Source organism: Microchirus variegatus, assembly GCF_963457635.1.
Source record: "Microchirus variegatus genome assembly, chromosome: 4".
NCBI lineage: Eukaryota > Metazoa > Chordata > Actinopteri > Pleuronectiformes > Soleidae > Microchirus > Microchirus variegatus.
This window is the reverse complement of record NC_139805.1, coordinates 20,387,961-20,414,722: the sequence shown is the minus strand read 5'-3', so window position 1 is coordinate 20,414,722 and position 26,762 is coordinate 20,387,961. Positions and strand designations below refer to the sequence as shown.

Below are 26,762 nucleotides of genomic sequence, written 5' to 3'. Positions count from 1 at the left end.
TATTTTCCAGCTGACTGTACACCAAGAGGTGCACTGCTGCCCTCCACAGGGGAAAATAAGTGTCTGCCTGCAGTTCAAAGTTCTTAAACTTCTTAATCCTAGAAGTCCTCCTTCTTTTTCTTGTAATAATTTATGGTAGGGTATAAACAACAAGAGGTGCACTGCTGCCCTCCACAGGAGAAAGGGTTTCTGTCGCCCCCTCCCATACACAAGGGGATAAAAAGCCCTTGGCCACAACCCCTCCCAACTCCAAAAACTGACACATCCACACATTCTTTCTTGACACACTGGGCCTCTGGTTTTTTTCCAAAGCGTCTATAGGAGCTCTTAAACCGGTCTTTCTCCTCGCGGACCTACTTTGCCTTGACATAATGGCAGTATTCTCAAAATGAATGACCTTTTCCACATTTACAGAAGTCGATGCTTCGCAATTGAAGGAATAAGCATCCATCCTGCAGTTTGTATTTCAGCAGATGTTGGAACTAAAACCAAACCAGACTTGGTGAATTGGGATGCTTAAGGCTCACACTTGGTCTGTCGTTAAAGAAGTATGGTGTCTCACCTCCTTGAACAAAACACATCTGACCTTCTTGTTGTGTCAATACCGACATGCCTTGGAGCGTTTTCAGATATGTACATATGTACAATGTACTATAACAGGCCACTTCTTCATCTCATAATACACAGCCAATCACTAAAACAGTGAATTTATAACCATTAAAAAATATATACATGTATATAAAAGTTTAATAATGCATTACGTTGTTCTGATGTGATAGTAATACAGAGTAAAGCGGTTTAACTAGGTTGAATAATAACAATAATGAAAGCAAGGTATCATGGTGGGAAATGACAATAACATCGATAACCTAATATGACGCCGTCGTCTTCTCTGGTTACATGTAACGGCGCATACGTCCTGCGTCACAGCAGCGAGCCACGTAACATTGTCACATGGTTAACCACAAGGGTGACGCACGCTGTATATAAGCGTCTTTTTTTACGGGAGGGGTCTCTTCCCTGCCTAAACCCTCGTGTGGTGGGCAGTGTACAAAATAATTTTCCCCTTTACGCCACCGAGCGAATCCAAAGCCATCCGTCAAAATGGTGAGTCACTAACGTTAATCCGACTATGTACACTGTAATGTAGGTCTGGGGCCCGTTATATGAATATTTTTATGTGGGCATTTTTATTGACGCGGTGCTATTTCCACCTCGATACTGCGGATGGGGCTATTCTCCAAATGGCAACCATTTTGTCTCCGGTGCCGGCTGCGACTCGACAGGACGCTAATTTTGTCCCACTCACTTGTGTTCCTATTTGCTCGCAGAGACAATACCAGATAATTATATTGTCGATAATATAGATACATGGCGAAACAAGCTCGGTTGCTCACGTGTATGGCGCAACACCGTTGCGTTTTGGGCAATTTTGACTAAAGCGGTTTATGCCATGTTAGCTTCACTTTGGCGGTGCTATTGATATAAATGTGGCTTAATTTAAACGATATACATTTACTTGGCATATTGACGATGATCTATATGAGACCGAACACAACGAGTACATCATAATAGCACTCGCAGTTGTGTAAGGGTGTAACAGTAATAATTTGCCGGCTTCTACGCAGGCTTCGTAGTGTTAGCATGTAGCACGGTTTACACGTGGCCTGCTGGTGTTGGCACTTTATCCTGGTTGTTGCTACGCGTTTCCCTTTTTATCATATTGTTTAAATCAAACGTTAACGTCGAAGCGAAGTCTGACCGCTATTCAATTGTATGTTTTGTCTGACAGTAAAGGGTAGACCTTTAATATTGTCTGAACTTCGATAATAGTGACGTCACAGTCGAGAAGACTGTCGTCACTCAGCGTTCTGAGTTGATTCGCTGAACTGTTCATGTTGACTCGGCAGCATTGTCACTGTGACATTGTTGCGTATGCTGATGTAGCTATCACTTATTTGTTTGCCCTTATAGTGCTGCAGTGTAACATGTACATCTCTTTATTGAAATTTGTAGTCCAAAATGTCTGTTTACATTATGTATGGTTTGGCACATAAATGCTGCCATTTATCCTTTTCATGTTCATTGAATAATGTTTCTATTTGAAATGGATGTTTTAATGTACTCCATCCTCTACAGATAAGTATGACATTAGGATTGTAGGTCGTCGGCTTATCTAAACCTGTTCTTTTTAAGTGGCTGATATCTGACTATGTCCCCCTCAGGTGAACTTCACCGTAGACCAGATCCGTGCCATCATGGACAAAAAGGCCAATATTCGTAACATGTCTGTGATTGCGCACGTCGATCACGGAAAGTCAACTCTAACCGACTCGCTGGTGTCGAAGGCTGGCATCATTGCATCATCTCGCGCTGGAGAGACCCGTTTTACTGACACGCGTAAAGATGAGCAGGAACGTTGCATCACCATCAAATCTACGTAAGAATTCATATTTTTTACAACGCCAATAGTAGTCATTTAAGAGTAAACGTAAGGTGATATAGAAGATTACTTGGCTTGTTAACATTTTCTTCGAGACATTGGTCTTTTAAGTAATTTTTAGTTCTCTGAAATGTTTTCTTCTTTGTCCCAACTTGCAGTGCCATCTCTCTGTTTTACGAGCTTTCCGAAAATGACGTGGCCTTCATTAAGCAGTCCAGAGATGGCTCTGGCTTCTTGATCAACCTCATTGACTCTCCAGGTCACGTTGACTTCTCCTCAGAAGTTACTGCTGCTCTGCGTGTCACTGATGGAGCCTTGGTGGTTGTGGATTGTGTGTCTGGTAAGGAAAAACCTATACTGTTTTATGACTCGGCCTTGAGCTTTTGTTGTGGGAAACCTAGTGATTTCAGTGACAACAGTTTTACCCTTTGCTCTTTTGATTGAAACTAGTACTATACAAATTGAAAACAATATTCCCTGGAAGTTGTTGCTGACTCAAAGTATTCAGTGCAAGCTATTTTTACTGCTAGTGTTCACATGATTGTGCAGCACACGCAATACAATGTAACTGAACTAATTTATGGGGTCAGACTTGCAGCGTTGTTCTGGGTTGAGTTTTTATTGTTCACTGTATACCTTGCCAGGTGTCTGTGTACAAACGGAGACTGTGCTTCGTCAGGCCATTGCTGAGCGCATCAAGCCAGTCCTTATGATGAATAAGATGGATCGTGCATTGTTGGAGTTGCAAATCGAACCAGAAGACCTTTATCAGACTTTCCAGCGTATTGTTGAGACTGTCAATGTCATCATCAGCACTTACGAAGAGGAAGATTCACCTATAGGCAACATTCAGGTGAGTCGCCCTCTATCTTCAGCGCAACAACCATGAAGCTCATTGTATTTTCGGCTTAGTATGTTATATTAGTATATTTATCTTTCACATGGTCATACCACATGTTGAACTTTGACTAAAGAAGCTCTTGATGTGCACTTATTGTGATTCTGCTAGATTGATCCAGTGATTGGTACTGTTGGCTTTGGCTCTGGACTCCATGGCTGGGCTTTCAGTTTGAAGCAGTTTGCAGAGATGTATGTGGCCAAGTTTGCTGCCAAGGGCAAAGCCCCCTTGACACCAGATGAGCATTGCAAGAAGGTGGAGGACATGATGAAGAAGCTGTGGGGTGATAGGTGAGTCTTTACACAGAGCTTTATTAAATGTGTTATTGTAGTATGTAGCTTGCAATTATGGTGACAAACTTTTTATTTTTTTCCAGGTACTATGACACTGCTAATGGAAAGTTTAGCAAGACCTCTGAAGGGTCGGGTGGCAAGCAGTTACCCCGCTCTTTTGTTGCTCTCGTCTTGGATCCCATCTACAAGGTAATACGAGACACGCAAATATAATGGCATTGTATGTTTTGTTTTTTCAAAATGAAAGCCTGTAAATGATGATTTGAATATTCTTCACTTTGACCTGATTATCCAGTGATGATAGTTTTCAATCTGAGCAGAGCACACATTTCCTGTAATGTCTTTGGGTTAACTGCCATGGTAAACTACACTAACACAAATCAACATTTTTAGGTGTTTGATGCCATCATGAAATTCAGAAAAGAGGACACTGAAAAACTGGTTGAGAAGTTGGATATCAAGTTGGATAATGAAGACAAGGACAAAGAGGGTAAGCCTCTCCTGAAGGCTGTCATGCGTCGCTGGCTGCCAGCTGGAGAAGCCCTTCTGCAAATGATTACCATCCACCTGCCTTCCCCGGTCACTGCCCAGAGGTACCGTTGTGAGATGCTTTATGAAGGACCACCTGACGATGAGGCTGCTCTTGGTATGACTTGAACTTAATTTTACTCATTCACAGGATTGAAACGCATCATGCAACATTTCACCATCTGCTTATTCTTGATTTCTCTTGACTGTTGGTATAAATTCATTACCCAGGTATCAAGAACTGTGACCCCAAGGCTCCCTTAATGATGTACATCTCAAAGATGGTCCCCACAAATGACAAAGGTCGCTTCTATGCATTTGGCCGTGTGTTCTCTGGGGTTGTTTCCACTGGCCTGAAGGTACGCATCATGGGACCAAACTATGTCCCTGGAAAGAAGGACGACCTCTACATCAAGCCAATTCAGAGGTTGAACTTAACAGCCAATTCATTCAAAATGAATATAAGCTTAGGTGTGGTTATTTGACTAATGCACATTTTTCTGGAACAGGACTGTTTTGATGATGGGCCGTTATACGGAGTCTATTGATGATGTTCCATGTGGCAACATCGTGGGACTGGTTGGAGTAGACCAGTTCCTTGTCAAGACTGGCACAATCAGCACCTTTGACAATGCCCACAACTTGAAAGTGATGAAGTTCAGTGTCAGCCCTGTGGTCAGAGTTGCTGTGGAGGCCAAAAACCCTGCTGACCTGCCCAAGTTGGTGGAGGGTTTGAAGCGTCTGTCAAAGTCTGATCCCATGGTGCAGTGTATCATTGAGGAGTCTGGAGAGCATATTATTGCTGGAGCTGGAGAGTTGCATCTGGAGATCTGTCTGAAGGATCTGGAGGAGGATCATGCTTGCATTCCACTCAAGGTGCATTCACTGCAAAATAACCATGTTTAAGTAAAATCTTGGAATAATTAATACCAACTAAAAATATGTTGTAATGAAGTGTTTTTGAAAGTATCACATAGTAACATTATTTTGAATCTTTTCTCATAGAAATCTGACCCAGTGGTGTCCTACAGAGAGACGGTCAGCGCAGAATCGTGTGTTGTGTGTCTGTCAAAGTCGCCCAACAAGCACAACCGTCTGTTCATGAAAGCCCGTCCCTTAGAAGAAGGCCTGGCAGAAGACATTGAAAAGGGAGATGTTAGTTCTCGTCAGGAGTTGAAGGCCCGTGCCCGTATCCTTGCTGACACTTATAAATGGGATGTCACCGAGGCCAGAAAAATCTGGTGCTTTGGACCTGATGGCACTGGGCCCAACATGTTGGTTGATGTAACCAAGGGAGTGCAGTACCTGAATGAGATTAAGGACAGCGTTGTGGCTGGCTTCCAGTGGGCTGTCAAGGAGGTAAGATGTCCAATATGCAATAATTCATTGCACTTGACAAATAACTGCTGTGCTTATTCTATGCACACATCAATTAATCTTTCATCTACCATTTTTGTCTTTAGGGTGTCCTTTGTGAAGAGAATATGCGTGCCATTCGCTTTGACGTCCATGATGTGACCCTGCATGCCGATGCTATTCACCGTGGTGGTGGTCAAATTATCCCCACAGCCCGCAGAGTTCTGTATGCATGCGAGCTCACAGCTGAGCCTAGACTTATGGAACCTGTCTATCTTGTGGAGATCCAGGTGAGTTCCTATAAAATAAAGTTGAGTTTTTTTTCCCCCTAGATCCATTTGTCAGTTTGACCAAATATTGAGCTTGCACTTAAATTTATTGTCTTTGGTTAATACCAAGTCACACTGGTTTCATTGCAAATGCCTTTCGTTGTTTCCAAATGAGGTTATTGAAAATTAATCTCAACCTTTCTACAGTGTCCTGAAGCTTCAATGGGTGGTGTCTACAGTGTGTTGACCAGGAGGCGTGGTCACCTGTTTGACGAGTTCCGTGTCGCTGGCACACCCATGCATATGATCAAGGCCCATCTGCCTGTCATGGAGTCATTCGGTATGTATTTCACTGAGGAGGGGTGTCACTTTGTATTCAATAATTCAATCCTGGGATGTTAAAGTTGCTCTTTGCAAATTTAAATCCCCTGCTTTGGTGGAGTGACATGGGGTGCACAAAGTAACCTCAACTTTAAGAAGACTCGAATGTATATGCCTATGACATCTTTGCGCTAATTGCACTTGATCATTTGTTTGGTAAATACCAGAAATTGTTGGGCTGTTTGCCCATTGGCTGACTATTAAAGGCACTGCAGACAGCCTTGCCTATAGCCCCTTTTCCACCCAGTACAGCTGTCAGGTGATCATACATTTATCTTTTGTGCAAACCCCCACAAAGCGTGGTTCATAACTGAATCCTCAGGATGCAGACCTTTTTAAGTGGGCATAATGGAGTAAATCTATTACCCAATATACTCGGTTCAATCACTGATCCAATACCATAAGTTTTTTTGGGGGGGGGGGTCGAGTCTGACTTGACTCTTGAGTTCTTGTTCGAGCTTGTTGGCATGAGGTGTAGCCAATGAAAATCTGTGGATGTCTATAGAAGGTTATAGAGATGATAATCCTTGCATTGCTGAAATGGATTAGCAGGGAGAGATTAAAAATGTTTTGCTCTCTTGATATCCAGGTTTCACAGCTGACCTTCGCTCAAACACTGGTGGCAAAGCCTTCCCGCAGTGCGTATTCGACCACTGGCAGGTCCTTCCTGGAGACCCAATGGATCCTGCATCCAAGCCTGGCGTCGTTGTCGCTGAGACGCGTAAACGCAAGGGTCTCAAGGAAGGTATCCCAGCATTGGACAACTACCTGGACAAATTGTAAAAGCCTGAACACCTCGCCTGATCTCTTGCAACTTTTCAAGTTATATCTGTATTGTGGAACCGGACTGAACACAACACAATGACACATGATTGCCAATAATGAATAAATAACTACAAAAATTGTAAACGATAAATAAAAAGAAAAATATATGGCACAGACTTTTCTCGTTTTTATCATGCATAAGTTGGATTTCAGTTAGTTTTATTTCTTTAGGACAGCTACCTTGGATGGCAACCAGTTTGCCAATTCATGTTTAGCTGATATTTTTAGACTTGAGGTTATGTTCAACAGGTGTGGATGTGCTGCATACTGAATATGATAGAAATATATTTTTTTTTATTCCTTTATGGTCAGCTGTGCAGGACAAATGAGTTTAAAATGTATATAACACTACACCAAATATTTTTGCCACAGTAAATGTCTGATTTGGAGGATTGTGGGTGGGTTTCACTGCCCCATTGTTTATTCTAGGAATGTGGCACACCTACGTTTTTAGCAACCTGTCCCCACCCGTATTAAATGTTATTGACATGAACGTCGGTGCTCCTCGACGTAGTGATGCAAATGCAACCCAAGAGAACAGGGCGGAAATTCAACAGGAGATGAATCTGTGCCATGTTTGATTAACAGGGTGTTTGTGGGGTCTTAACGTGTTAAAAGTTGATGAATCAATTTTGGGGAAATTGAGGCTTTGAAAATATTGAGCCTTGATCATGAATTCATGAGGTATTAAATTTTGTCCAAAGACTTTGACTGCAAAAAGTAAGCATGAATGTTTTTATTTTCCGCCCCATGTTTGTTAAAAACCACACTGCAGGCATGCTTGTCCTGCAAGATCAGCTTGGGGCTGCGCATACATGTGACGTTGGGCATCTTGCGAACGCGCTCCTTAATTTATTATTTCGAGCTTTGTTCTTATGGAGTTCCTTTGTATGGTTGTGCTCTATAGATTTAATTGCAAACTAAAACTACGTTAAATATATGTTGCTTATTACAGCTTGAAATGGCGATAAGGTCTTCAAATATTTTGAGAAGGTCTTACACGGGTATTGAAATTAACTTCAGGATTCCTGTATTTACCCTCTTCAGAACATCCACAGTATTAAATGCTCTATAAATGGTGTTTGTTCATTTCTATCAATTTCCAGTGCTCCTTGATGTAGAGATGAAAAAGCATCCCAAGAGAACACGGCAGACATTCTACTCTAGATGAATCCATGCTATGTTTATTGAAGTAAATGGTATTTTCTGATAAAAATTACTTGGCTGTGAAGTATAGAGTTTAAGCCGAAATTGATAGATGAACAAATGAAATAAAAACCTTATGACTAAATAGGATATCTTGTAGGCTATACTGCATGATCCAAATCTAGTATTTGATACAATTTTTTAAGTTTCATTCCATTTTGGGCCTGAAATCCACGCTGAATCCACCCTTCTGATGGGATCCAATCCGATTACGTAATCCGTTTTTTCTTTTGAAAAACCTTTTTCAAGATTTGATCCAATCCGTTATCCAAAATCCGAGCGGATTACTTTTGAAAAACCGGGCCCTGGTGAATTAACCATGGAATACATTTGAGGGGAGTGGCTTTGTCGTCTAGCCAATCACGAGCCTCCACTTCGACCAATCAGACTACAGAGTAGTCGCTTCCTGTTCCACCGAAGTAGTCATCACAAACGGGTGAGTAATATAACGTTTATGCTAACAAAAAAGTACAAATGGTTGTCTTAAACAGCAACTGACCTTGGTAATTAAACGTTATTAAATAAATCAACAAATGTGTTTGCTGCTAAGTGTTTTTTCCCGTCGGGAGAATGAGCATTTTGGTCTACGTTTGTAGCCATTGTACGTGTGCGTGTGAACAGTGCTAAAGAGCTAGCAGGCAGGTTAGCTTGAGAAGCGACGTCACTGTTTGGTTGTTATTGCTGACATTTTCAAGTTATCGCATCCATTTCACAGTTCCTCGCATGTTATTCTGCAGCGACAAATTCTCGAGTCACAATCCCAACGGATAGAAACCCGATTACAACCTGCGCTGAAGAAGATATGGGAGGAATTAAACAAGAGCAGAGTGATGCACCACAGCAGCCCAGAGCCTCACAATCAGCAGATCAGCCACAAGATGAGGTGAGTACTGCAATAAATACGGCATTCTGGTTTAATATGTTAATATTACAGATATCCGTAATTAATTATCATATTATATTTCAGTGTTGTCATTTCAGATAGTCAAAACTTGAATATCTTACTTTATATATCTTACTATATAAAGGAGCTTTTGTTCCACAGTGCAGTGAATATCATTTTGGTTGAACAAAACAGGAACTTTGAAAATGACTCTTCACTGTATTTGTATTTCATGTTTGCTGACATTTTACTGCCCAAAAACAAACACTCCTGCACATTCAAAAGTGCTCTTTTACTGCCCTATAGCCGAAGAAAAGGGGCTGGCCAAAGGGAAAGAAAAGAAAGAAGGTGCTACCAAATGGTCCGAAGGCGCCAGTGACGGGATACGTCCGATTCCTGAATGAAAAGCGGGAACATATGCGGGCCAGATACCCTGACTTACCTTTTCCAGAAATCACCAAAAGACTTGGAGCAGAGTGGACACGATTAGCACCAAATGACAAACAGGTAACTCAATATAACCAAACATATTGAGTTTATATTGCACTTTTTAGTGCTTCCTATGAAGATAATCATTATTTATGTGGCAATGTTTTTAAAATACATATTTAAAAATGTTTGTAGTAGTCATGAGTCTGTGTTTTGACAGCGCTATTTGGATGAGGCAGAGCGGGAGAAGATGCAGTATGCACAGGAACTGAAGGAATATCAGCAGACAGAGGCTTATCAAATCACAAGTGCTAAGATACAAGACAAGAGGATCAAAAAAGGTGACAACTGCCTTACAAAATTGTTTTATTCGTACAATGTTTTAATATGTTTATCAGTTACATCCTTCTTTAATAACCACTTCATTGTGAGGACAAACAGGAAGATACTGTATGTTCATTGTTAAGCTGAGTCGTATAATGAACATAACATTTTTCTTTTTCAGAAGACACTCCATCTGTCATCATCAGTACTGGTGCGGGCTCGTCTTTAAACAAGGTACACTCCCGTTTCTCACCACTGTATGTTCTGCTTTGTTTTATAGACTTCACTAAGCTAACTTGTTCATTTTGTCCTTCAGGCTGCTGACTTTCCGAGCAGATTTGACATTCCTATCTTCACAGAGGAGTTCCTAGATCAAAACAAAGGTGACTGAAACACTGAAACCACAAATAAAACACAAGGACGGGGTTCAACCTCTTTATTGACATTAACAGAGGCTGATCAATATTGTTTTCCAGTTTAAATTCCTGTCTTTCTAAATGCTTAAACATTATTTTATAGGAAAATAATTGACAAAATTAAGAAATACGCTCCCAATATACATGTTAAAGCAACAAATCTGGTGGTGACTCATGTCCTTATCATATCATTTATTGTTGTTTCAGCTCGAGAAGCTGAGCTGCGGCGGCTTCGTAAGGCCAACATTGAGTTTGAGGAGCAGAATTCAGTGTTGCAGCGGCATATAAAAGACATGTACAATGCTAAAGAACGCCTGGAGGCTGAACTGGGACAGGACGAGAAGCGCACCCAGGCCCTACAGCAACACTTACTGACCATCAAACACACACTGCTCAACAGTCTCTCAACAGTCCCTCTGCCAGGTGAGCAGTCCAGTTGCTTTATTTAATCAAGAAACACAGATAGTAATATTTTTAATGCTGCTTTCAGTGATTTCATATTTTTAATTTTAGGCTAACCTCTCATCTTTCTTTTTCATCTACATTTTTTTCCATCTTCCCTATGGCAGCCTACCCTCATTGGAGTTTTTGTTCCTCATTGGATACTGATGTTCTTCTGACTCTTGTTGTTTGTTTACAGTGCCATATTGGCAGGAAAAGCCTGTGCTGGTTTCAAGTTATCAGAATTCAGTTTGCAGATCATGACTGACCTGAATATCTGACCTTTTAAAATGCCCCCGTAGTGCTTTTCAGAGTGTGGTAACAGCCAGAGCGGAATATAATCTGAGGCAGTATTCCGATATCCTCAACTTTCTCATCAACATAAACCCCCCTCGTACTCTGGAGAACGCAAAGACACTGTAATAAGAGCATGTAAAATGACCATGATATTACAACTCTGACGTCCCCTTGCTTGTCCCAACTTGAATCCATATAGAATAGAGATAACAGTCAGATTAAAGAGCCACATGAGATGTATTTTAAATGTATTTCACTTACTCCAGTTTTTAATAAGTATAATGTTATATATGCTGCATTCATTTAGATTGTTTTTATCTTTTGAATATGTGGAGTGATTCTTAAATTGCATTAGATCAAATGAAAATGTGATTCCACGTGTGAGGAACTGATTTATATTTTGCATTTAAATGTTCTCAACAGGTACAGGTGAAACAGCCTCTGTCGGGAATCTGGACTCGTACCTGAGTCGTCTCAGTGGAGTTCTGGAGGGAAACCCTCACCAGCACCGTGCTCTGCTTAACCAGCTTTGCGAGGTCTTCTCTCATCTTGACAGGTGACTGAACATCAGTTCTGTTCAGACCGGCGTTCTTAAAACGATGCTTTCTGGATTATGTGGCTGTGTGTTACCAAAACAGACCGTAATTATACTCTGGGTGTAGCTACTATGGAGTAAGCCATTTTGAGTCCTTACTTAATTAAAGCTTTAAATGGAGTTTGCATGTTCTCCGCGTGTGTGTGCATGGGTTTTTCTCCGGGTTCTCTGGTTTCCTCCCACTGTCCAAAAACATGCAGATTTGGGGATTATGTAAATTGGCCGCAAGTGTGAGGATGGATGGTTGTTGTTGACCCTCGGAGAAAGATAAAGCGGTACAAGATGAATGAATGAATTTTAACGTTACAACATGGCATATAATTCTATGTCAACACAGGGATTAGATGTTGCTGTTTACCATATAATAAAAAAAAAAAAAAAACACTTGTTTTGGATTGTTTTCAAGTTGTATTCATTCATTTTTGTAGCAAGGTACTAAAATCAAAACAAGAACATTTACTTTTGTGTTTGTATTTAACAAGCTCGCCGCAATGAAACAGCTTGTGAACATCCATACTGTCAAACATAAAATAAAGTTCACATAGTGGTGAAGGTTAGGGGAGGTAAATCTGACTCACCCCTGTTTTATATGCAAAGAAGAAGCCCTTGTTTTCCCGCAGTGCAATTTCTGTGGCATTAAAGCTGTAGTACAAAATGCCCCGTCGTCCAGCATTTTAATGCGATAATGCTTCTGCTGCTGTATACACACATACTCCCTCACTCAGGTCTGATCGTATTGCCTGAACGATACCGTTTTGTCTGAAGGACAAAGCAAACATATGTTCTTTCATTTCACAAAGTTCAGATAGAGGCAAAATAACAGGAACACAAGTTACACACCGTAACTTTTTAAGATGCAGAGTTGTTTGTTTATCATACAAAGGGAATGACCATACTCACTGTGTGCTCTGTATGTATCCCCATTTCATAATGATTAAGACTGTATTATTAGGGCGAGGTTTAACTATATTAAGGTTCCTATTGTCTAAATGTCATCTTATTTTCTGTCCTCATGCCAGTGAGAAGTTATGAGGAGGCTTTTCCAGAGACCCTTTCATTCCTGCATCAGATGGACATAACCGGCTCAGTGGTTCTACTGAAGCTCAGATCAGTGCTTCTCAACTCCACATGTGGCTATGTCAAGGATAAGTCAAGGGTACAAGTGCAAACACTTCACACACCACATTCGGAGCATGTCCACATGACATTTCCTTTATATTCGCACACATTATTTTTGTGAATGTAAATGTATTTGGCAGTGTTGAGGGTTTTTACAATTCAGGAATTCCAGTCAGCATGATGTAATTTTACCTTTTCCAATTACATAGGTAGGTTTGCATTGACCCTGAATGAATTGTGTAGCTTTGTATCAGCAGTTACACACAGGCTCTATGGTCTGTCCAGTGAGGCAAGACTCAAAACAGTTTACATTAAATCCTATTTGTCATGTAGTGGGTGGGTGGATGTGCATAGTGTTATTTAGACTGCATGAAAAACAAAAGTGGAAAGGATGAAAATTAGACGTTGGGGCATATATACTTTACCTTTGAATTCACATTGATAATGACAGGTTGTGGGATTGATGAGCATTTTTAACATGCTGTGAGAATGTCCTATATTTGAAGTATATTTCTATTTTTCTTAAATGTTCAGTAAACCATTCTGAAAATGTTTCCAACAAAACATTAGTGTGTGATATTTTCTGCCTTTTTTCTTTACATTTGTATGGGTGCTATTTTATGTAGTGTATACATACAGTGCTGAACAGATTTATGAGACCATCAACCAAAGCCACAGTGGCCCTAAATTAACAGCATTGGTAATTATCAAAACCATTTCTTATGTTTCTCTAATGATTAATACACCAGTATGTAGAAGCTCTTTAACTGAAATTATATTTTTAATGCTAAAATATATCAATGTATCATTATATTCATATACAAACTGACTCTTTTACAAAAAAACAGGAAAAATAGTTAAGCAAATTATTATGTCTTGACTAAAATACTTGCATTCCAAAATGTTTTAGTGGTTGAGTGTTGATTCATTTCTGACCTCTCAGAGAAGAAGCCCATTGAGCCGGCCCAAATTTGGGTATAGAAAGGTGAATTCACTTTCTTATTTGTCCAATAAAATTGATAAGCCTTGTACATATTTATGTTCAGATGCAGCAGAAACGAGGCAATCGGAGACGGCAGACTTCACCCCATTCACGCAACAAGCCTCTGGCGGCCTCTGTTGGTCATATTGGCAAGTGCAAGTGTGGAAGCACAAACAAACAGGGTACACAGAGCCACTAAAACAATACTTCTCCAGTTACAGACATCAGCAAAATCTCAAATCTAAAATAATAGGAATGGCAACATAAACCAAACTGTCTTTATGGTGTGCATGTCATTTTTTTTCCAATACTAGACATTGATAAGTGCTATGGATACGTTTGATTTTGATGCACTGATCTTTGAGTAAAGCTGCAAAACATATTGTGTTCCAGCAGGGGGAGCTGTTGGTTCTCATTGAAAAAAGGTGCTCTGTTTTAAATCTTAGCCAAATCAGAGTTCATTGGTGTAATGCCTTGTCTAGAAGAGGCTGAGCCGTAACACAAAAAGACCCAACTTCCTCAAGACTCACTGTATTTAATAAATGTGTTTAATTTACACTGATAACAAAGGGAAGACTGAATGGCTTCAGAATGGACAATGGCCAGAATAACAACTAGATAATAAACGCATCTTGCCTGACAATTCTCAAAATCCAACAAATGACCTCCCTAACTGAAAATAAAGAGGAGAACACTGGCTGTCCATCCTGTCCAAATTCTGAATGAGACAAGGGATGTGGCTGGTTAGGTCTGGTGGAAGCAGAGTCATTTCCTCCTCCTCGCTGGATGATAAGGCGGACGTCATAGTGCAGGCAAACCAATAAGCGGCAGGACAGTGGCGGTGCCCCAATGGAGTCTTTGCACTGGCACACACCTGATACACAGGACAAGCTCATTCATTCATACATTCATTCAGAAAAAAAAAGAAACAAATCCTCATGCAAACCATAACCCAGCAGTCATAACAAGTGCTGCACACATTCAGTCAGAGCAAAGCTCACAGTCTCACATTGGAGTGTAGATCATGTATTTTTCTTTGAGATCTCTGTTGAATTGGAACAGCAATAAATGTATGTGTGTGTGTCTTTATTAGGTTGCAAGGACAAATTAGCATTTGGAAGACATGATGTGAGGACATTTTTGCAGGTCATCGCAACTTCAGAGAGCTTAAGGGGGTTGAAAATTAGACTTTACGTTATGATGGACAAGGTAAGGATCTATGAGCAAGCCCAGCCAGCTTTATTTACAAAACACTTCAAATGCAAAGGTTAATTCAAGGTACTGTATACTCAAACATCTAAAATACATTACAAATGGTGTAAAACACCATTAGAAGAAGGTTAAAGCCTTATAAAGGAAAATAAGTTGTTATATAAAGATGTTTTTGCATGCTTGTGTGTATCTTAAAGAAGACCAAAAGACTTCTAAACCACAGGACAAGGATATTTTTGCTGCTCTGGCTTTTGTCTTGCCTGTTTGTGGGTTAAAACCTGGCATTAGGGAAAGGTCATGTGAGGACAGGATAAGACATTTAGTTGTGATGGTTACAGTTAGGATAATGACTATGTATTTTTCTGTGAGTGTCCTCCTCACTAAGGTAGCATTAGTGTGACTCATTGCCATTTAAGTACTTCCCACTCGGTTTCCTGTCACGTTCTTGTGTTTCTTTGAAAGTACGGACTGAATCCGATCATATGACCGAAATGTTTGTACTCAAAACCTTGTTAATAATCTCGAATTATATGAGGAACTATGAAGGATTTTTCCACATTTTTGTAATTCCAAATGTGTTCAATTTGAATATATAGTGGGAGGGGCTTATAATCATGTGTTTGTGTCTCGCATCCCTCCTGCTCCACACCACCGCCTCCCTGACGTCACTGCCAGGAGCTGTCCACGCGGCGGTGGTGCTGAAGCTGAACAAGATGGCTGTGTGATGAGGAGCGGAGAGCCCAGAGAGGAGGCGGCAGAGGGGAAGTGTCTCACATTCGGACAGACACACCATTAACCAGGAGGAGACAGAGACTGAGGTTTTCTCCATCCTCAAAGTGTGAAGCCTGATTTGTGAGCAGCGTGACGAGCCTCGCCAGGGCCCCCCCCCCGCCCCCGGTCAACGACGCCAGGCTTCTCCATCTCCTTTCTGAGCAAGCTGCACAGCGATCGCACGAATTAGCCCAGTTTAAAAAGCTGGTGAAAGAGCTGGACCCTGCACTATAGGCGCATATAAGAGATGTCATTGCTGTGTGTTGGAGGTAAGAGGCGGAGGAATCAACACTTTACATTCAGACACCACATGCTGATGCGAGAGGCTTAAATTAATCCAAGTTGAATCTTCTTTTTTTTTGGCGGCGATATTGACCCGCGAGGACCCGTGAGAATTATCGATTGCACACACAGGCAATCTTGTTGATTCGTTTTCTATTTGCGGTTAAATACAATTTAATGCACCTTAAGCGACTTTCAGTTTTCGTTTTACAACGACAGCAGCACGAGCTTCGATTTCATTTTACCAAACCTGCCCGGAATCGATTTATGGAGAAGGTGTTAATGCTTTCAACCGTCCGCCAGCAAACGTAGTAAAACAGGGTGTAAAACTGTTTCCGCTCCCAGTCTGGCTCTGTTTAATGGACGCACGCGATATTTCATGACTAAAAAGTAATGACCAAAAAAAATGAAAACGGTTTCAGTTTCCATGCATAAATTCATGGGGAAAACGTACGGGGTTTTTTAAGGATATTCCTTCACACCACGTGACTCAGTCTCAAGCTTCTTAAATCACCTTCCTGTCATTAATTGATCTATTTAATAAAAACGAAAGTCTATTCTGCTATTGAAACGTGCAATATTTCTCCATTTTGATATCATACTGGTGACAGTCATTTTCTATATGTGATTTTATACACATAGGTACAGTGTGTGTGTGTGTGTGTGTGTGTGTGTGTGTGTGTGTGTGTGGCGTATATATATATATATATATATATATATATATATATATATATATATATATATATATATATATATATATATATGAAATTTGCCATTCACCCATTTACTCACCCATTCATACAGTACCAGTGCAGCCATCAGGAGCAACTGTTTAAGTGTCTTGCCCAGGGACACAAGGGCATGTAGAGTATAGCCGAGCTGGGAATCAAACCCTTGACCTTCCAATTGAAAGACGACACTTTAAAAGTGCATTTAAATGTCATATATGCATGACTGTGGTCATATGAAAGATTCAAACATACATGTTGGTTTTGATCGCAGGGGATTTATTGAGCATTTTCTTTCAGAAGCTCCAAACAGGACTGGAAATCAGCGTGAATCAGAGCCCACCCAGTTGCCATTTAATTTGATTAGCACAAATGCCAACGGAGAGAACTGGGTGGACAGATTGGACAGTTTTTGCAAATGTCAAGAAAGTTAAATAGGTTTACTATCATCGTGGGAATGTACTTCTTTAATCATGCCTCATCAGGCACGTATGCCATGTTGTGAACCAACCGTTTAAATCACATAATGCAAAGCTCACAGTAAATTCAAGCATTAAAGAATTTTACTTCATATGTGATTCGGATATGAGACACCCCTGTATTCACACTGTCCTCTTGGAGCAGACTTAGAATGTTTACAGTGAGGCTGCCACTGTATGGAGACACCAGAGCTGGAGCTTGGATTGCACAGATGTCAGTTTCTGAGTTTCAGGCCTGTTGGTGGCCCCCTTTATGTCCTGAAGCCTTGTTGGCATAGCAACCCCAATGGTATTTTCGCTCTCTGCTGGCATTTTCTCATTCATTTCTACACACACTGTTGTAGGCTTGCAGCTAGGTTTTTATCGGCATTATATTTTGTCACAGTAATTTGAGCAGAATGATGGTACAGGTGCTGAAACGGTAAAAGCTGATGTAGTATAGTGGCGTGACATGGGTGGGTCGGAGTTGTGTGTTTAATTCCATTGTTGTGTGTTGTTACATGTCATGTTTAACACAGTAGCGCATGTCACATAAGCATATTCAAATATAGCAACCATCCTTTCACCATTATCCCCTTTTCCCGTCTTTCAAATCAAAGATTGTGGGTTCGTCTACATGCCGATGTGTCCTTGGGCGAGACACTTAACCCCACGTTGCTCCTGACGGCTGTGCCGGAAACGTGTGGATGGGTATGAAAGATGAGCGGTAGAAAAAATACGCTGCACATAGATGCACTGTATGAAATATGATATGTGTCATCAAGACTAGAAAAGTGCTATATAAATAGAGATCACACATACTATACCACAGCAAGCTAAAACATTTCCATCAGTCACCTTATTTCATTAATATCACATTTATGCACATATATAAATATTCAGCTCTTCAACAGCCAGAAAAAGTATTAGTAATTTGACTTCTGTACTTTGTTACATTTAAAACACTCAGTTAGCAACTAACTCTAACCGCTAAGTACTTGTAGTGTCTTCATTTTAACACTGGTTTTATAATACAGTTATATATATGTCAAATATACAGTATTCCCTCAGGTTTACTGCAGCTATGTGACCAGATTGTATCCTGTAGAGAAGATAGACACAGACTATAATGACATGTCAATCTTCTTCACAGTTTCTTTTTTTAAACTCAACTGTGCACATGAGCTTCTCATTTTTCTCATAATATTTAGATATGCCTACATTCTAAGGTTGCTAATGATTATTTTGATCATCAATTATTCTATCAATTATTTTCTAGATTAATTGTGTGGTCCATAATATGTAAAAAAAAAAACTCAAAATGATGACCCACAAACTAAAAATATATATAATATTTTTTAATTATTATTATTATTATTTCTTTGATATATGAAGTGGAAAACGAACATAGAACTTGCCTCAATTATTAACAAAAACAACATAGATTATTGATCAGTTCATTATTGCAGCCCTAGCCCATTCTCTGTCTCTAGGTTTGATTGGAAAACCCTTAAAATAAAGAAAAGCCCCTGTAGCTTCTCCACACAAAGCCACGAGTGAGCAAAGGCAGATAAAATTAGATTCTGTAATTACTGATAGAGTTGCAACATTTTTTTTGATCATGGCTTTGCAGAAAATCTGTAACACCTACTCTCTCTCTCTTCCCTCTGTGCTGTAAAATGCACCAGTGTTGGTTTAGTCTTGTGCCTGCAAGCTGTAAGCACCCCCCCCTCCCTCTTCCCTTTTCCATACACCCCCTCCACCCCATCCCTGTCACACTGAAGTGGTTATTTTTAGTGTTGGGGATGCAGCTCACTCTGCCTGCACTTGGCTGCACAGAAAGATTAATGCAGCACGATAGAGAGAGATGGAGAGGGAGCACACGTGCATGCTCACCACATGGCAGAGGAAGCTTGTAGGAGCAATAATGGAGAGAGAGAGAGAGAGTGAAAGAGGACGACGGATGATTTGCCGATGGTGTGGAAGAGAAAGTGTTTTGCAGCCGGCGTGCGTCTGCCGTGTACTGTCAGTTTAAAGCGAAGAGAGAATGACTCTGAATGCCTCTTTGTCAAATGTGTATTCAGTGAGAATGAAGCCTCCATAACTGTGACCGACCCTGACATCAGCTGAAATATCAGGTTTTACTTTACTCCATCACAACAATTCGCACTTACTCTGCCTCCTGAATCGGAGCACTATTTTTAAAGATATAATACGCAACCAGTTCTGCATTAAAAACATTTTTAAAATGATCGGTCTAATGTGAGGTAGAGTGGCGCATTCAGATAAGCAAAAACATTTCCAGCACTCGCCAATGTCAATACAAAGAAATCCATATTTCTATTCAAGGTAATGGACCTTTGTATTTCGTTCTCTCTGTCATGACGTGATCTACTTTAGCCGTCTTTATGATGGAACATTCTTGTGTGTGTTTGTTCCTGACGGATCATGACGACTCACTGCTCCTTCTGCCTCTCTGAGGCTCTCCCTGTAAAGACAGAGGAAACAAGACAATTCCCATAATCCCCTGCTGCTTCTTGACATCATCAAATTAGGTCTTTTGTTATTGTTTCGACTGAGGGACCCAGAGTGGCCAAAAATTACACACTGTCCATTTAAGTGGGTTTGATGGGGTTGTGCTATTTTTAGGAGGAAATCTGTCCACGGGGATAACCATACATGTACCTGCCCAAATGCCACTGATTATGATTAATACTGAGAATGTGTTTCTCTGTCAGCAAACTGTATTTTTGACTGCAATAATAGAAAGTGTTCATTTATTCTTCTCATTCTATTTTAGAGTGTTGGACAGTAAGTCCGTGCAACCATTCTTTTTCCATCATGTGTAGAAGATTTCTTTAAAGTGCTAATTTCCCAACCGGAATGATTTGAAATTAATTTCTTTTGTCAGCAGGATTTTTATTTTTATTTTTTTAAACAGAGCTGTAAATATTAATACCTTAGTGCTGAACACGGGGATGCTGGGCATCAGCAGGGTGCAGGATTGAATAATGAATGAAAAGCCTTTGACGTCACTGTGTTTTTATAAAGTCACTTTGGTACCTCCAAAGGTGTCTGTGCAGCTGCCAATGGCGCCACAGCAGAGCCTCATCTATTGTGTTAGAAAATAGAAGTCACTGCTGCTCAGTCCTTCTTTCCCAAGCATCACCAAACCCTTTTTTTTTCTTTCTTTTTTTTTTAAACACACACCACACATTTGATTAGATTATATAGTTTTTTGTTGCTTTCGTACATAAAAGTACAACAAAACTTTGTCTCCAAATAGCAGCATTTAGTAATTTAAATAGTTTTACTGTCTCCTGCACAGACTGTCCTTCTGGCTGTGTGATATCTTTGAGACCTGGATCTGGATCTCCTAATAAACAAATGTTGTCTTTCTTGGCATCCTGGCATTGAGATCTTGGCATTCTGCCCAGAGCAGGAGCTTGAGAAACTCTCCCCACCTCACTTTTCTGAAATGCCAGGTTCCTGTCAGTCATTATGGTCACATTTGCACACAAGCTACAGGCAGAAACCTGTTAGGATGCTAAGGTATAGTCACATTACACTGTAGGCATAGGCAAGAGTCAAGCCCCATGGATTTTTAGAGCAGTCTTTCTCAATCCTGGTCCTCAGGGACCACAGCCCTGCATGTTTTAAAGATGTTGCCCTGCTCTGACGCACCTGGTTCAAATGGTCAGCTCTTCATCAAGCTCTGCAAAAGCCGGTGTCGGAGCAGGGCAACATCTGAAACATGCAGGGCTGTGGTCCCTGAGGACTCTGAGCCTCTTCAAGTCATAAAAAGTCATGTTTGAAAATGTTTTATTCACCCACTCAGTCATTCCATACTTAAAACTCATTTTCTCAATGTCTTTACAGTGAAGAAAGGCAAGCTCGATGGACCCCAAGGTGAGTTATGACATTTGATCTGTGGCGATAATACATGACTTACTTGTTTTTTAACTAAACCATATTTGGCAGGTCAAAAATATCTGTTTGTTTTTTTTCCCCCTTTTTTTTCTATACAGAGAAATTTAATACATACGTGACCCTGAAGGTGCAGAATGTTAAGAGCACAACCATCGCTGTGCGCGGCAGTCAGCCGTGCTGGGAGCAGGATTTCATGTTGTAAATATTTCAAGTTCTCTACCTCTCTTCTATACGATTTCATTGTTTTCATTGACTTTAACTAACTTGTTTAATTGAGGCTAATAGAGGGAGAGAGAGAAAGAGACAGGAGAAGCTTGACTGATCAAAGCTCTACTCACGCAGCTGTAACATGACATACGTTTTTAAGCAGTCAGGAAAAGAACAATGTGATGATCATTGATATTGTGGCGGTAGAATACTTCTGAAACTTCTGCTGGTCAGACGACGTCAGGTCGGACTGGAATGTGGTCACATTCACCCATAATCCACCTCTGAATGCAGTTATTTTTGTGACTGGATCTGATGATGTGGGAGTGGTCAGACCTGTAAGAACAAGGTCTTATCGTACATAACATCATGGGTACTTGAATCCTCCGGGTTTGACAAGAAGGAAGGAAGGATCCATAAAATAAATCTCTGTGCTACATCAATTTTCATACATTTCTGTTATAAAACTTTGTTTACTTTTACCTCCAGCTTTGCCTCTCCTGGCGGCTGCATGACATCAATTATTTCATCACATTTGCGCAAATAATTCAAACTTTTATTGTAAATTTGGTTTGGTAAGAAAAGAAAAAAGCACACACCTGCATCACATGTTACTGCATGTACATCTGCGATCCATGTGATATATTTAAAGAGTTTCAAAGTATACGCGTTAGATAGATGGATGTAATTAACTCACATGATTAGAGAGGCTTCAGTATTTTCGGCACACACATGCTGTGCAGCAGGCTGAGTGGTATTTCTGTTTCCTATAAAGGATTTATTTTGCCCCCCTGCTTCTTGTCTTTCCCTCCCTTTGAAGAGTGAGAGGATGATGCAACACCAGCGATGTCTGAGCTGCTCCAGCAGAGTTCACAGAGCTAATCATGAGGGTGACTCTTCATCCAGACTTCATAATAGTTTATCTCTCCCCACAAATGTATCTGCGTTGAATCAGCAGCTTTATATTAATCTTTTTTTTGGGGGGGGGACTCAATAATCCAATACCTTACTCAGCCTTTTCTACATTTACTTCTCAGCTCCTGGTGTCCAGTGAGCTGGTGGAGAAGTATTGTTCAGAAATGACAGAGCTGACAAATGTAGCCACATCATAAATGGCTACTCTTGTAAATATGTATGTGCTGTTTTTTTGCAGGAAAAACTGGCCAAATTTAGATTCTAGACTCTATACAGGTCGACTCTGTTGTTCTAGCTGTGCTTGTCTTGTCAGCAACCCGGTCAACAATCAGCTACTCTTTCCATCCGTGTGCTGAGTGACTCATTTCCCTCAGCAGATTGAATCACAGCACATATCCATCACCAGATTTAAGTGCAGCTCCATGTGGCATACAATCCTGTCTCCACTCAGTGCTTTATAATATTCTCTTATTTTACAGTGTGTGTTTCTCTTCTAGTTCATTCTCTTATTGCTAACCTGCTTCTCCCTCTTTCTGCCGAGCAGTGAAATAAACCGCCTGGATCTGGGCCTCACAGTGGAGGTGTGGAATAAAGGGCTGATCTGGGACACCATGGTGGGCACCTTATGGATCCCCCTGCGTAACATACGGCAGTCCAATGAGGTATGTTGCCTGGATTCACTGGCTACACTTATTGTGATGGATGCATGTAATTATTTAATTACCCAAGCATATGGGTTATGAAAACACATCATTTCTAATGTTATAAAATCTGTGTAACGTTCTCATTAGTTTGCATGATGTGTCCTCTGATAATTTAACCATGCAGTACACTCTTAGAAATAAAAGTGCTAAGTAGAACCATATAAGGTTCTTCGGCTTGTCCTCTTTTGGAGGGTTCCACCAATAACCCTTGTTTTTATTCAGGAAAGAGGTTTTAAAGGGTTCTCTGGATCAAAATGGTTCTTACTGGAACCATTAGTATGACCAAGAACCCTTGAAAAACCCTTTCTTCTGGTTTTTCAGAAGCAAATGGTTCCAGGTAGAACCTCAGCCCTTGTAGAAGAACCCTTTTGGAACCCTTATTTCTAAGAGTGTACAATAGTCAGGCCTGAATCAACCTTAACTATAAGCTCTTTCAGAAAGGAACGTTCAAAGCCCACTCTTACATCAAGAGAGGGTGTTTTCCTTAGAGATTTACACTTAAATCAAAGAACTGCACAGCCAGTTGAGCTAACGCTATATTTAGAGGCTATTTTCAGCGGTGAATATTGTCCTCATCATGTTCCTCCTCCACTCTTGTGTCCAGGAGGGTCCTGGTCAGTGGCTGACCCTGGACTCTAATGTGATCATGGCTGAGAATGAAATCTGTGGAACCAAAGACCCGACCTTTCACAGGCTGCTGCTCGACACCCGCTTTGAACTGCCACTAGGTTTGACCTTTCATAGCTTAATGTATTCCGCCTATTCCTTGCTTTGTTCTGTATATCTTCTTTTTCATGTCAATTTTTTTTATACAGAGGACTTTTTAAATGAATATGAACAAAGAGAACAAATAATCACATGTGCTAGCTGAAATGTGCCTATGTCTGACCACAAAACAAGGTTCCACTGTCTTTCAGTCCATCTCAGATTATTTCTTGCCCAAGGCACCTTCCTTTCATGCCCATGCGGCTATTTCCATCACAATATCTCAACAGTTTCTCACACAATACTTCCTGAGGGGCTCGATGTTCACACACATTCAGCAGCAGTTTCTGTCCTTGGTCTTCACACACACCAAGATTTCTCCAAAATTCCCTGAATCTTTTCACAATAATATGTAGTGCAGATTGCAAGCAAGCTTGTACTGAGAAAATGAACTGACTGACAATTGGCATGAAATGGTGAACCATGAACCATCCCTGCTTGTAAAACATAAGCATTTAGTGGATTATACTTAATTTCCATAGCTTTCACCATTCCTCTACCAGTTACAAGTGTCACATTCTCTTTTACTTTCTCTATACATTTTATGTTTGACACCATAAGCACTGATAATCTTTAATTTTATCTGGTTCATGTGATTCAACAAATGACACATATAAGTTTATACTGCATTTTGAGAGAGAGCCCTTCTGGGAGTGCAGTCATTAGAGAGAGAGAGAGTTTGATTTGCAGAGCAGAATGTGAGCTTAAGTGTTCTCGTTGTTGTTGTGTGCTGCAGACATTCCAGAGGAAGAGGCCCGATACTGGGCCAAGAAACTTGAACAACTTAATGCCATGAGAGATCAAGATGTAAGGATGTCACCTGTATTTCCTCATCTATTTGTATCTTCCTTTTCTATAGTTCTTTCTTGTTTACCTTTACTTTTACTTCATTTGACATGTCGCACATTCTCTGTAATCACATTCAGTTAATAACAACATCAATATTTGTATCAGTGATTTTCCTGTCTTGCTTTCCCCCCTCAGTATTCTTACCAAGAGGAACAGGAGCGACCACTGCAAGCACCATCCACACAGTGCTGTAAGTGTCAGCAGCGTCTTCCTCTGTGTGCCGTCCCTGCTGTGTCATTTTCATGCCTCCTGGTTTTTTTTGTTTTTTTTTGCCATCATCACTCCCTGTGTTCTGTTGCACTGACTTATTGAGAACAGGACAAGACAGGAAGTGAAAGATTAGGTTGATTGATGAGGTAAAAGAAACAGGTGGAGGACATGAGGAGAGCTGATCAAATGACTTCGAGATGGTGGATGTGTAATGAGTGTGAGCTGGCATTCTGCATGTTGGGTCTGTCTGTCTGTGAGTCTGACTGACTGCTGGGAACAGATGGATAGATTCAGTCTGTGAAGTATAGACCTGTGTGTGCTTGCAAAGACAATAAAATGAGGGCGATCTTTCTGTTCTTATTTTGCAGCATCAAGGCCAGCAAGCATTTTTTTTCCTCACATCTCACTTATCACTCAGATTTACACTTCAAAGGAATAATATCAGGATTTTTATACCTCTCTTCGTGTTCGTTTACTTGCCCTCGCGGTTTGGTGACGAGTTAAATATGTGGCTTACGTCTAATTAGCTTTTTCAACTCTTCATCTCTTTTTAGGTAATTGGAGTCTGTGGGGAGAGCAACAGAGTAAGTTTCTTTCATGAGCCTCCGCTAATGACTCAGAGTAATTCCGTTTTCCTTGTTTATGTCTCACCTCACATAATGATCTTACTTTTTTATTTACATGGATTTATTTGAAACCATTAGCCGGCATGAACTTTTTTTTGTCTATCTGAACCCTCTTTCTGTTTTGATCAGTGTTCTGTAATCCAGTGGATTCTAAAGTCAAACTGTGCAGTTACATTTAATAAATGACTAGTAAGTGTCTAAAACAGGTGTTCATTCTTTTCTACCCATAAAAAGTAAAAATTGATTGGGTTCAGTCAGACATAAAACTCATCTGATATTTGTTGCAATAATTATAGATTTTTCTTTGATTTAAAACTTTTTTTCTTTTAAAGCTCCCATAGAACGGAAGTAGCAATAAACTCTTTTTTTGGTGTGTATCTGCACCATTATCTTGTTTATCAAGCCCTGAAGGTTCAAAACAAACAGTTCAGCTATTGCTGACAACGCTGTGTTGTATTGTAATCTCAGGCTCAGCGAGATCTCTGAAAAAAAACCTGGTCCGGTTACGTAAACAGCAGTTCTCCTGAACAGCAGATCCTCCTGCTCCGGGCACTAGTCCAGGCACATCCGGTTGCGTACATTGAACCGCAGAAGAAGAATAACGTCCGATTGTGGAGGTGTTTCACGAGCGACAGTGTCTTCTGACTCTGTTTCCGCTTCCAGGTCAAAGTCTTAAAAGGGACTGCGGCGGGGAGTCATGACGAAGCTATTTTTAAACATTGTTAAAACAATGTTTTGATTATGAGTAGCAGTGCATCCACCGTTCCAGAGGGGGGAGCTGCTCTTCTGAGAGCTGGTGTGCTGATTACGTCACTTCCGGGTATTGGCCAATCACAAGACAGTTGGGAAGGCTCTACGTTGGCTGGCCAATCACAACACAGTTCTTTCTTCTTGGGGTGAGATTTCTCTGTGAAACCGCGCGGCTGACGAGAGCGTCAGTAAGGAGAGATTTCTATCGGCTCATTTACAGCAACTAGGAGGTTTTTGACCATAAAAACAAGTTTATGTAAGTAGACCTCCATAACTCATATATATGTGCAATAGGACCACTCTATGGGAGCTTTAATCATGATACTGTTTTTGGTCATTTGTTCCACTAATCATACCCTGATTATGCAAAAACATTATTTTGCAAATACTGTGTAACATGCAGTTCTTCCCTCCTCGCCCCCTCATCGTGTCCCGTCTCTCGCTGTGCTTGTGTGAACAGACGAGGACCCAGACAGCGCTGTAGACGACAGGGACAGCGATTACCGCAGTGAGACCAGTAACAGCATCCCGCCTCCGTTCTACACCACCTCTCAACCCAACGCTTCCATGCACCAGTACCCCATGAGACACCAGCACTACAGCGACTCCTACGGTGACGAAATCCACGAGCTGGACTATGACCACAGAGCCATGAGGTAACAAGCACATT

At 40.7% G+C, this 26,762-nt stretch overlaps 3 protein-coding genes across 3 annotated transcripts in view; all 3 read left to right on the top strand.

Annotated features, from left to right (window-relative positions):
- The first annotated feature begins 976 nt into the window (after positions 1-976).
- On the top strand, positions 977-7,100 carry LOC310925815 (elongation factor 2b-like). Its single transcript, XM_083887836.1, has 13 exons — positions 977-1,107; positions 2,226-2,440; positions 2,602-2,783; positions 3,088-3,296; positions 3,453-3,631; positions 3,718-3,823; positions 4,028-4,280; positions 4,394-4,589; positions 4,672-5,038; positions 5,168-5,521; positions 5,626-5,808; positions 5,995-6,127; positions 6,758-7,100. Exons 1-13 carry the CDS (start codon positions 1,105-1,107, stop codon positions 6,949-6,951), a joined length of 2,574 nt encoding a protein of 857 aa, XP_083743962.1. The 5' UTR covers positions 977-1,104; the 3' UTR covers positions 6,952-7,100.
- Positions 7,101-8,943: 1,843 nt separating this feature from the next.
- Positions 8,944-13,241, top strand: hmg20b (high mobility group 20B). Its single transcript, XM_083887910.1, has 8 exons — positions 8,944-9,082; positions 9,389-9,589; positions 9,732-9,852; positions 10,017-10,069; positions 10,152-10,218; positions 10,459-10,674; positions 11,413-11,545; positions 12,604-13,241. Exons 1-8 carry the CDS (start codon positions 9,002-9,004, stop codon positions 12,614-12,616), a joined length of 885 nt encoding a protein of 294 aa, XP_083744036.1. The 5' UTR covers positions 8,944-9,001; the 3' UTR covers positions 12,617-13,241.
- A 2,674-nt stretch (positions 13,242-15,915) lies between these two features.
- The window catches only part of unc13a (unc-13 homolog A (C. elegans)), a gene marked incomplete at both ends in the record, with an annotated part of 92,553 nt that continues 81,706 nt past the window's right edge, over positions 15,916-26,762 (top strand). Inside the window, 9 exons of the mRNA XM_083888544.1 lie at positions 15,916-15,937; positions 21,016-21,045; positions 21,165-21,264; positions 22,733-22,850; positions 23,497-23,620; positions 24,394-24,464; positions 24,648-24,696; positions 25,271-25,300; positions 26,553-26,748. Of these exons, the coding sequence (XP_083744670.1) occupies positions 15,916-15,937; positions 21,016-21,045; positions 21,165-21,264; positions 22,733-22,850; positions 23,497-23,620; positions 24,394-24,464; positions 24,648-24,696; positions 25,271-25,300; positions 26,553-26,748 (740 nt within the window). The remainder of the gene's footprint in view (positions 15,938-21,015; positions 21,046-21,164; positions 21,265-22,732; positions 22,851-23,496; positions 23,621-24,393; positions 24,465-24,647; positions 24,697-25,270; positions 25,301-26,552; positions 26,749-26,762) is intronic.

Excerpts from the sequence above, each read along its gene's own strand:
- LOC310925815 (XM_083887836.1), top strand. Across the intron at positions 3,632-3,717 it reads AAGAAGCTGTGGGGTGATAG|GTACTATGACACTGCTAATG; the intron begins GTGAGTCTTTAC and ends ATTTTTTTCCAG. Across the intron at positions 5,039-5,167 it reads ATGCTTGCATTCCACTCAAG|AAATCTGACCCAGTGGTGTC; the intron begins GTGCATTCACTG and ends CTTTTCTCATAG.
- hmg20b (XM_083887910.1), top strand. The coding sequence starts at position 9,002 with ATGGGAGGAATTAAACAAGAGCAGAGTGATGCACCACAGCAGCCCAGA. Across the intron at positions 9,590-9,731 it reads TAGCACCAAATGACAAACAG|CGCTATTTGGATGAGGCAGA; the intron begins GTAACTCAATAT and ends GTGTTTTGACAG. Across the intron at positions 10,675-11,412 it reads CTCAACAGTCCCTCTGCCAG|GTACAGGTGAAACAGCCTCT; the intron begins GTGAGCAGTCCA and ends TGTTCTCAACAG.